Raw genomic sequence first — 11,552 nt, forward strand, 5'->3', positions numbered from 1 at the left:
GAGATTTAACCAAACTGCGGCAACCACTGCAGTCCTCCCTAACAGCTTTGGGAACCCAACAGTGGTTGTTGTCAAACATATTACCTAATTGGGAAAAAGTAGATGTGAATGATCACAAATTGATAGTTGATGCGCTTGGCGCTACACGAAGTAACTTTCCTCTTGCTCTCAGCTGTATCCAGGCTCAATTATGGATACAGTCAGTTGCTGCCTCCATCATAAGGGAAGGCGAGGAAGGCATTCTTCCTACTGAAATTCGTAAAATTATTTGGGATAGCGCCACTGATTTTGAAAGAGAATTCCAATCTTGGTGGAATCTGGTAAATTTTACCTACGACCCCAGCACAAACGTGGCCACAGCCCTTGTGCTGACAATACGCAATGCTTCAGTGCATTCAATATTCTCTATCATTGCATTGGGACTGAATCATGACGGAGCTGTTCTCTATCCTTCCAAGCATAGGGAATGGGCCCGTCGGATTGGTGGAAAATGGCAAACTGTCAGTCTGGAAGCTTGCATTGCTCAAGAACAATTGGGATTTATCTGTGAAAGTAATGCGATCAGAGCTCAAGATATTTGTTTAGATACTGAACTGAACGTCTGCAATTTTGAAATTCACCCAAACGAGACTCCTGAGACAGTACTGGTATATATAGGCAATGGCTGTGCATGCTTGAGAACTGCTTGTGATAGTGTTTCTGTGGAAAATTTAGTACTAAGCACTAAAAATCATTCAAATCTTTGTGTTTGTAACTTTACTAAAATTACAGGATGTGACTTTTCTTTTGTAGCTCCAGTCGTCTCTCATCATCTTTTACAGTCCAATTATAGACTGATCTCTCACTTACTGCCTTCCCCCACTGGAATGAATCTTTCTTTGGTAAAGCAATTGCTGCTTCACCAAGACCTAATTGATATTTTAGAAAGGATTAAAAGTAATGGACAAAGAACTTTAATAACTTTTTTCCATAAGGTGAAAGAAATTCATCATGTCCTGGAAAGAGTAAAAAGAGCTGCGGAATACCGATGGTGGGATACTCTTTTTGGGTGGTCGCCTACTGCCACAGGGGTCCTAAACAAACTGAGTCATCCCATCATTGTCCACCTGATTCTGGTCTTGATTGGTTTTGTTCTATCAGCAATTCTCTACATTATGAATTGGAGAATTATGAAACGGTTGACACATTTGACGTCCACACTAAATTTACACAAATCTGTCACCACTGACATCCCTAAGGTTATTGATGTAAGGAGTACTGCGTGATCTTGAAATAGGACGAAACATGTTCTTGATTACAAAGATCATTTTCTTTGACCGCCCTGTAATTTGAGTGATAGTTGAAACGAGTTATTTTTCTTTTTGATTATCTTAACTTTTGAATATCAATTTACAAATTGTTCAGTTTAATTGAATTGCATTTCAAATAATGATTGAAATTAATTGTTGCATTGTATTTCATATTGAAATTGATCATTTCTCTCTGTAAGCAGAAATTGTTTGTATGGAATGAAAATAATTGGATAATTGGAAAGATTGATCACTTGTTTGTTTTTCCCTTCCTCTTTCTCTTTCCCCTTATCTCTCTTACTCTTCTATTCTATCTATTTTCCTATCTTGGTTTTCCCTGGGATGTGCTACCAACTTGGATGAGTCCTGAAGATGTCAGAATAACACCACGAAGAAGCGCTCCTGACAATGATCGTGAGTCACAGGGTGGTATAAGAGTCGGCCCGAAGATTGCCTGATTCTGCCTCACAACCATCGTCAGTGGCTGAGACCTTGAGACCCCCACCACTCGTTCCAGGCCAGAGCCGCTGAAGCTACGGCAAGGCAAATGTTCTATTGGACTGAGTTTGGTTGTATGCTGCATCCTTACGGTGCGCTGTGCCCTAGCAGGTGCAGGCTGGACCGTACTTTCTGCAGCTGAATCAACAGGCCTCACTCTCACAATGGTCCATAACTCTTCCCACCTTTTGGCCAGCGGCCCCTCGCCTCGAAATGGACTATAAAATTATCATCCTCAGAAGAGACTCATAGCTATTCCTCCAATTCTCTCTCTTTCTCTCTTTCTCTCTGTCTCTCGGTCTCTCTGTCTCTGTCCCTCTGTCTCTTTCTCTGTCGCGGTCTCTCTCTGTCTCTCTCTCTCCCTCCCTACTTTGTCATCTTTTTATCTTTCTCCTTCTCACCATTATCCCAAAACTGAATTGTTGGTCCTCAATAAATTGCTTTGCTACTTGTTGATGAACAAAACCTTAGTCTCTTGCTGTTGTCCTTTGCACCTTGTGGTTGAACGAACCATCACGAGCCCTGCTCAGGTTGTGAGGACCGTGACACCTGGCAGTGGCACTTGGCCACCCTGGGAAAAAAGCTGTGCAAACTCTGTTTGGATTTTCTTCTTAAATACGTCATCACAGATGTTACCAACCTCTATATGCCAGCAGCATGTCCATTTCCAGAGCCATCAGAGGTTGGCTTGAAGCCCCCTGTGTCGCCCCCACCACTAGGCTGTGCCAAACCAACACATCTTCTTCATCCTTGTGCACCAACCACGGTGTCCTTGTCCCCATCCCCATCCCATCCTCCCCATCCTCATCCTGGTGTCCCCATCATGGTGTCCCTATCCCCATCGATGTGTTCTGCCCCCACCCAGGTGTCCTGATCCCCACCCAGGTGTCCCTGTCTCCGTGCCCACCCCTCTTCCCCCTCACACCATGTGCTCCCTGCGGTGCCTCCGGAGCTGGCCAGGGTTCCAGAAAGTGTCCCCGCACTCGGGGCACAGGTGGGGCCGCTCTCGGCCGTGGGTACGGTGGTGTCGCCGCAGGTTGGAGCTGACACTGAAGCTCTTCCCGCATTCCCCACATCTGTATGGCCGCTCCCCGCTGTGCGTCCGCCGGTGCTGCACCAGCGCCGAGCTCTCCCCAAAGCGCTTCCCGCAGTCCTGGCAGCCGAATGGCTTCTCCCCGGTGTGGATGCGCTGGTGAGTGCCCAGGTTGGAATTCTGTCTGAAGCCCTTCCCGCAGGCGCTGCAGGTGAGTGGTCGCTCCCCAGTGTGGGTGGTGCGGTGCCGCACCAGGTCCGAGCTCGGGCTGAAGCCTTTCCCACACTCCCCACAGATAGTGGGGTGCAGCCCGGCCCCCTCTGCCCTCAGCAGCTCCTTCAGGGGGCTTGGTCCCCTCACAGGGGCCTGGGGGGCTTCTGGCATGGCCGGGCAGGGCTGGGCTGGGATGTGGGAGAGGTGACTGGGCACCAGTGGGTTAGGGCAGGGACAGGGGCATGGGGGCCCTTGGCACCTGCCCCATCCCATCAGCACCTGCCCCAATTCCTCTGCTCCTTCCCATCCCTACCTGCTCCATCCCACTGACAAATGCCCATTCCAACCAGCACCTATGCCAGGCCCTCTGTCCCATGAGCTGGGATTCACTGCCTGGTATATTCTTGGAAACTTTGAGAAGCTGACTAAAAATGGTGGAAATGAGCAGTGGTGAAAGAAGGTTGAGAGCTATTTGGTGCTGCTTCTTGCTGCCAGAGTTCCCTGGTCATCCTGATTTCAGATGATCAGAAATCTGCTAGGTTGCTGTGCTATTGAATGTTAAAGTCTCTGCCAATTAAAAGTCCCTCTCACTTGAAGCCTCTCAGCTTTGGAAGTGTTGTCTAGTTGAGACACTGACAAGAACTGGTACAGGATGTAGCCAAGTTTTTAAGAACGTTATATGTGCATCATATTAATGAATTTCCCTCTCTTGTCCACAGAGGAAGAACGTGGTGCTGCCACCACTGCTGGACATGGCTGCTGCACAACGTGCACCAAACTGGATCACAACGACCCAAAAGTGACCCAGAACCGAGACTGACAATCAGAACCTGGCTGCCATGGACAACCCTGCCAGGAACCAGAACCTGCCTGCCATGGACAGCCCTGCCAGGAACCAGAACCTGCCTGCCATGGACAAACCTGCCAGGATACTTTGCCAAGCACAGGAAAGTGGAGGAAGATCACAAGGTACAATCCCAGGATATCAGCATGAGTATCCAGGAGAGCTGGCTGGAGGATTCCTGCAACCCACACGTGCTCTGTGTTGTCTTCATCCCCTCAGATAAGTAACTATTTCTGAGCAATTGCAAATACAAGACTGGTGTAAAAAGGGTGTGTTTACAAATAGAAAGGATGGTTTGGTTAAAAATAAGAAACAGCAAACCTCTGGTAGTGGCTGCACCCTGGGACTGAAGTTTTATAGCTTGCTTAGAAAATTGTTCATTACCCTTGCATCTTTGCATTTCTGGGTTATAAAATTGGATTTTACTGGCAGTTTTTTAAAATTTGGCTGTTTACTGTTGGTTTGTCAGGCATTTAGGATGTTTGGGGGAGGGTGGGCTGTGAGTTAGGCCAGGGTGTGCACAGTGTTTCTGTTGCCTTCTAACACCTCCATTTTCCCTCATAGTTTTCCAGGCTGCAGGCATCACTGCTCTCTCTGCCACTGAGCAAGGAAACCTGCTGCTGAATTTCTCAATGCTTGGGAAAAGTTTAATGGTTGCAAAGGATTGTGAGTTGCCAAGTGAGAATCCAAGGTTCCATTTCCATCACTGGAGGGATTGCTGGGGAAGAGGGGGAGAGCCTGGAGTACAGACTATGCCTGGGACAAATGAACATTTTCTCTGGAAATTTAGAAAAGCCGGGCTTTGGAGTTGCTTTAGGCATCTCTCTCTGAAGAGCTTTCTCTCTCTGTGCTTTTTCAGGGATCTGCAGGGGATGAGAAGAATCGTTTCCCAGAGACCTTTCTGCCAAAGGAAGACAAGACAAGAAGACAGAAGTTTGAAGGGTAAGTGTTTGTTTCACAGCCTTGCCTGTAGTTCCTGAAGACACCAGGCTTGGCTGGCACTGCAGCCACCCTGGTTTCTGCTTCCTCATTGCTTCCTCGTTTTGGGAGCAAAGAGAGAGGGAGGGATGGGGGAGAGCAGCCCCATCAGAGCAGCACCTGCTGAGTAACTTGGCTACAGATGGGCAGCCCTAGGATTTTTGACTCCTTGCTGGGCTTGTGACCAGTATTTGCCAAAAGGTATTCCTAGAGTTGCTGCTACGTTTTTGATTGTACAGTTTAGTCATTGCAAATATTGTGTTGTCCTTTGGTGCAAGCAGTGGGGAATACTCAGAACCTGTAACCTGCCATCCCACAGGGCCTTTGCAGTGTCATTTTCCATAAAACACAAAGCTTTATGGAGATTCATGGAGTGGGCTCCTTTGGGAAAAGGGATGCATTGCCATGATCTGCTGGTGAACATGCAAAAGAAAATAATCAGGATGTGCCTGGCAGAAGGGCTGGGATGCTCTAAAACTCCTCTCCATAAAGAGGCAGCTGGTGAAGGTGAAAAATCTGTGCAGGTCCTCTTTGAGTAAAGTGCCTCCAATCATGGACTGTCTTCTGCCAGATGTGCTTGTTGGATGAACCCAACCAAATGTTTTCTCTAACCTTCCTTTTTTTCCAGAGATTTCTGCTGAACAAACCAAGAGAATGTGACCAGGAGCCGACCTGACCTCATACACTGAACGAGACAGAATTTATAGTGACTCTGACTGGAACCCAAGTGCCTTTACTGGGCCTCCAGGATGTAAATAGCTCCATGTTCTCTGGTTTTTTGGATAGTTCCATGTTCTCTGTTTCTTTGGAGCCTCACAAACAGTTCTGTTTTGTTTATTTTCTTACTGTTCAATGCAAAACACCTGCATACTTTTGTGTTTGTTTTAAATACAGTTTTAAGTTCTCTTCATTACCTAAGGAAGACTTTGTGGTTTTTGAGGGTAATGCTTTTCTGCCTTGCAAAAGGAGAGATGGGGGTGGTACCTGCCTTTAAAATGACCAAGTGCAATGAATTTTCTGAATGGCCCCGTGTGCTGATGGTCTATGAATATTGAATATTATTAATAACTGTTATGAATAACTAACAGGACAATATTCACACCTATCAATGACAGGAAATCTGCACTCAGATTGTTACTGAGGATCTTGCTCAGTTTTACCCTAGTCAGAGCCAAGTTTGGGTGGCAAAATGACACCCAAGGTGTGGTTGGAAACAGCTCTGCCTGTCTCCTGTGCTGGAGGGATGGGACTCACAGGGAGGATTCCTACTTGGGCTGCTTTTTGGCATTTGGGTTGGTGAGGGTGGGAAACTGCAATGGGATTGGGCCTTGTTGTGAGTCTGAGAGCTTCCAGGGAGAGGAATCTCTTCTGATAAAGGAGGGATGAAGTGGCTGAATGTGCAATGTAAGGCACATTTTTCATTTGGGTATTTGCTGCAAGCACTGCTGGTCCCAGTGAATGTCCAGGAGCAGAATTTGGCACCAAAGTAGGGAGTCCTTCCTGTGGGAGAGGGCTTGGGCTCCCTCTCCCACAGGGAGCCACACTCTAGGATGGGCCCAGTGACTTAGAAACCTGTCAAGGGAACCCAAAAGTGAATAATGAACTGTTTACAAGCTCTTTTCCCTTGCCACACTAACAGTGGAGGCAGCATCCACAGCATTGGTGTGCTCAGTTGACACCCTTCTCTTCCCAGAGATTTCCTGGAAATTAATCTCGTAGTATGGCTCAAGGGGTTTTTTTTTTCGGAGAAGTCACGCTTCTGTGAAAAAAAAGAAAACCCCAATGCCCTCTAAGTTCTGCCATCCCTTTTATTGACATTGATGGGCTTTGGATCAATGATATTTATATAAGATATTTAGAGTCAGATTCAAAAAACTGCTCAATAAAAAGTTTTATTTGTACAGGTAGTTTCATTGTCCCTCAAACACAGCTGAGGAACTTCCTTTCTACAGTTGTATCCCCCATATCACCCCACAATCCACTGTATTCCAATATGAAAGCAAGTTATTGGGAATGGTCATCAAATGGTCAATAAAACATGGATTTTATGTTCACTTTATTAAAAGCCTCAGTGCATTTCAGGGATAAGCTGCCCTAATGGCCAGAAGGAAGGTCCATGTTCTCCCTCCCCATTTTACCTATCAAACCTTTTTTACTCCTTGTCCCTGGAGTTATCCCTGCCCACAGCAGGAGGGTTGGAACTAAAACCATCTTTGATGTCTCTTTCAACCCAATCCATTCTGTCATTCCATGAAATAATAGAAAATGTTAAAAAATCTATTGTATTTCAACCAGAAGCCAGGTCAAGGACCTGCAAAGGGTCAGGAAAGGTGCTCATTGTTTCCACTTGGGCCCATTCTAGGACATGAACAAGATGACTTTTTTACCTGTTCATTTTGTCTGTCAGCTTTGACGTTCTGTCAGTGAGGAAAACTTTAATTAAGGGCAGTAAGTGACCTTCTGCTCAAAACCAGTGACCAGTGGGTATGAAGCAGCAGCACAGACATGCAGAGGTGACTTTTTTGCCTCTCCCAGAACAGCCAGAGCTCCATAACTGCCTGCTTAGAGCAGAGTTGCATTAAAATGCCACCAAGTGGCAGCAACACCAGCCTCGAAGACTGAGCCAAGGAGGAATTACAAGTTTTCATTTCCTGGCTGGCTGTGCTTTATTTGCTACCAGTTCCAGTAGAGGAAATGTGCAAAGCTTTAAAAAACAAATACAGATGTGGTAAAAGCAGCCAGCAAAAAAAATTTAAGTATCTGGAACAGAGCACTTGGGTTTGCAAAACTCTGCACTACAGTGATGCCAAAAATAGTCCCAAGAACAGTTTCAGTCTAAATAAGGACAGAAAGAGCCATTTGACTGTGGGAACAATTTACAGTTAAGAATTTGCCAGTAATTTGTTCTAATTAAGCTTGAATGGGCGAATTGGCTGAATTTTTATCACCTGTGACAACTTGTTTGTGAAATGAACCTCGGTGTCATTTGATGTGGGAGCCACAGTCTCCCCATGAGGGATCCTGCTGAGCACCCTGCAGCTGTCCCAGCAGGCACAGCAAGCCAGGTCCTGCTTCTTGTTCCCATCCTGGTTTGGGGACTAGGTTGGGCTGGAGCTGAGAAACCATGCAGTCAGTGCTGCATTCTGAGCACCTTGGTTTTATCTTTGGCAAACCTTTATTTACTCAGGAGTTTCCCTGGGTTGGTGGGACCTCAGCTTGTTCCCCAGTGATTGTTGCTTGTGGATTTTTTTTTGTTTGTTTTTTTGCCTCTTGATGTGTGTTTCATGCAGCTTGTTTCCAACTCCTAGAAGAGATGGAAACACTCTGCAATGAAAATATTGCTGCAAGTGGAGGTAAGGAGACAGAAATGAGTCCTGCAACCAGGACATAGGCAGGCACTCTGATTTTAAGGAACTGCACACAAAAAGCTCAGTTTTCTATGGGGCTGCATCCCCCTCTGCATGCAGGCTTTTCTAGTTGGAATCATTTTCCCAGCCAGTGTTCAAACAGGAAGCCTGCAGTCTTTCTGATAGGAGTGTACACATGTATTTGCTTTATAGTTTAAAATATGCAAGTATCACATGGTTTGCCTGCTAAAGTTTTCTGCTCTTAGCTGAGTATTTTAGCAGGATGTCGAATCCAAAGAGTTTTGCAGGCAGCATGGCCTTATCAGAAATGAGATTCCATTGGGAAAGAGGAGTAATAAATAGCATTTGAAGCTGGGAAAGAATAACCAGATGGAATACAATCCTCTTTGAACATAAACAAATAAGGTGTGGGCAGTAGGGACTCCTATCACTCTTCTTCAGCATGGGGTGGGGGAGATATTCCTTTGTCATCACTGTCCCCTTGCTGGAACTTAGCAGCTTGGAAGTTTTGAACTTTTTGTGCTTTTTGACACTGACTCTTAGGGGAATACTGCTTTTGACTTTTGAAGAGGTTCCAAACTTGAGTAATCTAGTTAAAGTCACGGGTGTGTAGTTGGAATAAAAGTGTGTGGTGTCACATGGTGAGGGCTTTAGAATTGAGAGTTTTGAGAATACAGTAATAGGTATGGGACAAGATGGAGGTTCTTAGGCCTTATCTCTTTCCTCCTTTTTTTCCTTGTTTTCATCCTTTCAAGTAGTAGCTTTTAGTTAGACAGAAAATCCCTCAGTGCAGGTCAAAGGTGTTTGTTTGGTTATTAGGTCAAAAGCATAAATAATATAGGTGTTAGCTTTTAATTGGACTGTTTAGCTTTTAAAAAAACCTTGTAACTAAGTAGATTAATCTCCATTTTGCTCACTTTTACCTAGTAGCTAGAAGTGTTGCAGAACTCTCTATACTTTAGATATGATTTAATGAACAACCAGGTCCAAACAAAAAATTCATCTCCTTCATGTTTTAATCCTGACTCTAAGGGAAGACCAAAAATTACCTTGTCACCCTTTCTCTGATTTTACCAGTACCCGAGGATTTGTGTTAAAAAGGATCGTTGCCATTTGAATCCTGGCCTGTCTTGGCTGTTTCCAATGTAATGAAAGTCTGCCATGAGTCAAAAGATTACAAAGCTGCCTATTGTCTAAACCAGAATTTGCCAGTTTAGACAGCTTTCATAAATGCACCGTCCTGAACCTAGAGTTCTTTTCTTGTGATGACTTAGCACGGGAGATCCTTAGAGATCTAGTTTTCTGTCTTCCTGTGATTTATTGCTTTCGTACTAAAGATTTCCATGCTAATTCTGACCTATTTCTTAGCTTTATGTGGTCTGATTTGTTTTGTTCCGATTGGGAGATATAAAGCCTTTTTCCACCAAGTAAGAATATCCTATGGTACTAATAAAGGGAAGAATTTCACTGAAGAGGAGGATCACTTCCTAATCTGTATGCTTCACAAACTAGGATTTGATAAAGAAAATGTCTTTGATGAATTAAGACAATGTATCCGAAACTCGCTGCAATTCAGATTTGACTGGTTTCTCAAGTCCAGAACTGCAATGGTTTACATATATATATTTCTCTTTTTTGTTCATGAATGCCTATCACAATATTAAATTAATTAAATTACAGTAATTTCACGACCATAAGGCGCACCGGACTATAAGGCGCACCCGCCGGGAGTTGGCAAAATTCGCAACTTTGTAGATCAGATAAGGCGCACCGGACTATAGGGCGCACTTTTTTTTTTGCAGCGAGGCTCCGCCCCCAGCTCCCTCCGCGCGGTTGCTGGCCGAGGCCCCGCCTCAACCCGGCAGTCATTGGCCCCCGGGCCCGCCTGTACCTGGCAGGGGCGGTGCCGCGGGGCCCCAGGCCCGCCTGCATCCGGCGGGGCCGGGGCATGGCCGCCACCCCTCCGTGCTGCCTCTCCGGGGCCGGGCTATGGCCGCCACCCCTCTGTGCTGCCTCTCCGGGGCCGGGCTATGGCCGCCGCCCCTCCGTGCTGCCTCTCCGGGGCCGGGCTATGGCCGCCGCCCCTCCGTGCTGCCTGCACGGGGCCGGTGGGTGCCTGTGGAGGGGCGGCTCCGCCTCCACAGGGCCGGGGGGTGCCTCTGGACGCGCGGCTTCGCCTGCACGGGGCCCGGGCGTGTCTCTGGAGGGGCCGTCCCGCTTGCACGGGGCTGGAGGGTGCCTCTGGAAGGACGGCTCCGCCTGCACGGGGCCCGGGCGTGCCTGTGGAGGGGCGGCTCTGCCTCCACGAGGCCCGGGCGTGCCTCTGTAGGGGCCGTGCCGCCTCCACGGGGCCAGGGGGTGCCTGTGGAGGGGCGGCTCCACCTCCACGGGGCCGGGGGCTGCTTGTGGAGGGGTCGTCCCGCTTGCACGGGGCCGGGGGGTGCCTCTAGAGGGGCCGTCCCGCCTGCACGGGGCCGGGGTGTGCCTCTGGAGGGACGGCTCCGCCTCCACAGGGCCGGGGCGTGCCCGCCCCTGCTCCGCCCCACCTCCACCTGGCAGCCATGGCCCTACCGGCTCCCCCCGTGGCTCGCAGCTCGCACTTCCGGGTAGGCAATTTTTTTGAACTTTGTAGATCAGATAAGGCGCACCGGACTACAAGGCGCACTTCCGGGTTCCAGGGAAAATTTTAGTCAAAAGGGTGCGCCTTATAGTCGTGAAATTACTGTATATTGCTGCTGAAATACTGAGGTAGGTGCATGGGAATGAGGTTTTACCTTTTTATAACTTTCTGACAATTGCATGGGTGTTCAATTCAGCCATGGCTGCAAATGGGAGAAGTTCAAAATTATAACTTTTCCAGTATGAGTTAAATACAAATGTGTTTTACAAAGCAAACCTCTGCAGTCAGATCCATTCCTGTGAAGCCAGCCAGTAAGTAAGAATCAGGAAACATTTCATTCTTTGTTACTCTGACAAGATCCAGTGAAACATCACCAGCATTTTTAGTATTTTAAGAGGATTTTTACATTATTGGCTGCCTAAGGTACTGATTGAATAGGCTGTGTCATGCAGGAGCTGCAAAGGAGGTGTAATACTTTAATCACTCTCATTGAAAGAGAAAATATGGAACTGGAAGAAAAGGAAAAGGCAGAAAAGAAGAAACGAGGACCAAAACAATCCTCAGTAAGATTTAAAAGGCATTTCTGTGAAAAAGCTCACTTGAAAACAGTGGTTTTCCAAATGTCTAGGACAAGTGATATCCAAAGTTATTTGATAGCAACAACTTAGAGAGCAATGTTAAAAGCTGCCTGAAGTTCACGTTGGTGTTC

The 11,552-nt window shown here is 46.8% G+C and overlaps 1 protein-coding gene and 1 long non-coding RNA gene across 2 annotated transcripts; one reads left to right on the forward strand and one right to left on the reverse strand.

The window, feature by feature from the left end:
• Positions 1-2,703: 2,703 nt before the first annotated feature.
• Positions 2,704-3,204, reverse strand: LOC117008988 (zinc finger protein 853-like). The gene has a single exon (XM_033083133.1). It carries the CDS (start codon positions 3,202-3,204, stop codon positions 2,707-2,709), a length of 498 nt encoding a protein of 165 aa, XP_032939024.1. The 3' UTR covers positions 2,704-2,706.
• Positions 3,205-9,534: 6,330 nt separating this feature from the next.
• On the forward strand, positions 9,535-11,340 carry LOC117009146. The gene is made up of 2 exons (XR_004420429.2): positions 9,535-9,833; positions 11,296-11,340. It is a non-coding gene; the product is annotated as an uncharacterized LOC117009146 (long non-coding RNA).
• The last annotated feature ends 212 nt before the right edge of the window (positions 11,341-11,552 follow it).

This window comes from Catharus ustulatus, chromosome 31 (genome assembly GCF_009819885.2).
Source record: "Catharus ustulatus isolate bCatUst1 chromosome 31, bCatUst1.pri.v2, whole genome shotgun sequence".
NCBI classification, from domain to species: domain Eukaryota; kingdom Metazoa; phylum Chordata; class Aves; order Passeriformes; family Turdidae; genus Catharus; species Catharus ustulatus.

Excerpts from the sequence above, each read along its gene's own strand:
- LOC117008988 (XM_033083133.1), bottom strand. The coding sequence starts at position 3,204 with ATGCCAGAAGCCCCCCAGGCCCCTGTGAGGGGACCAAGCCCCCTGAAG.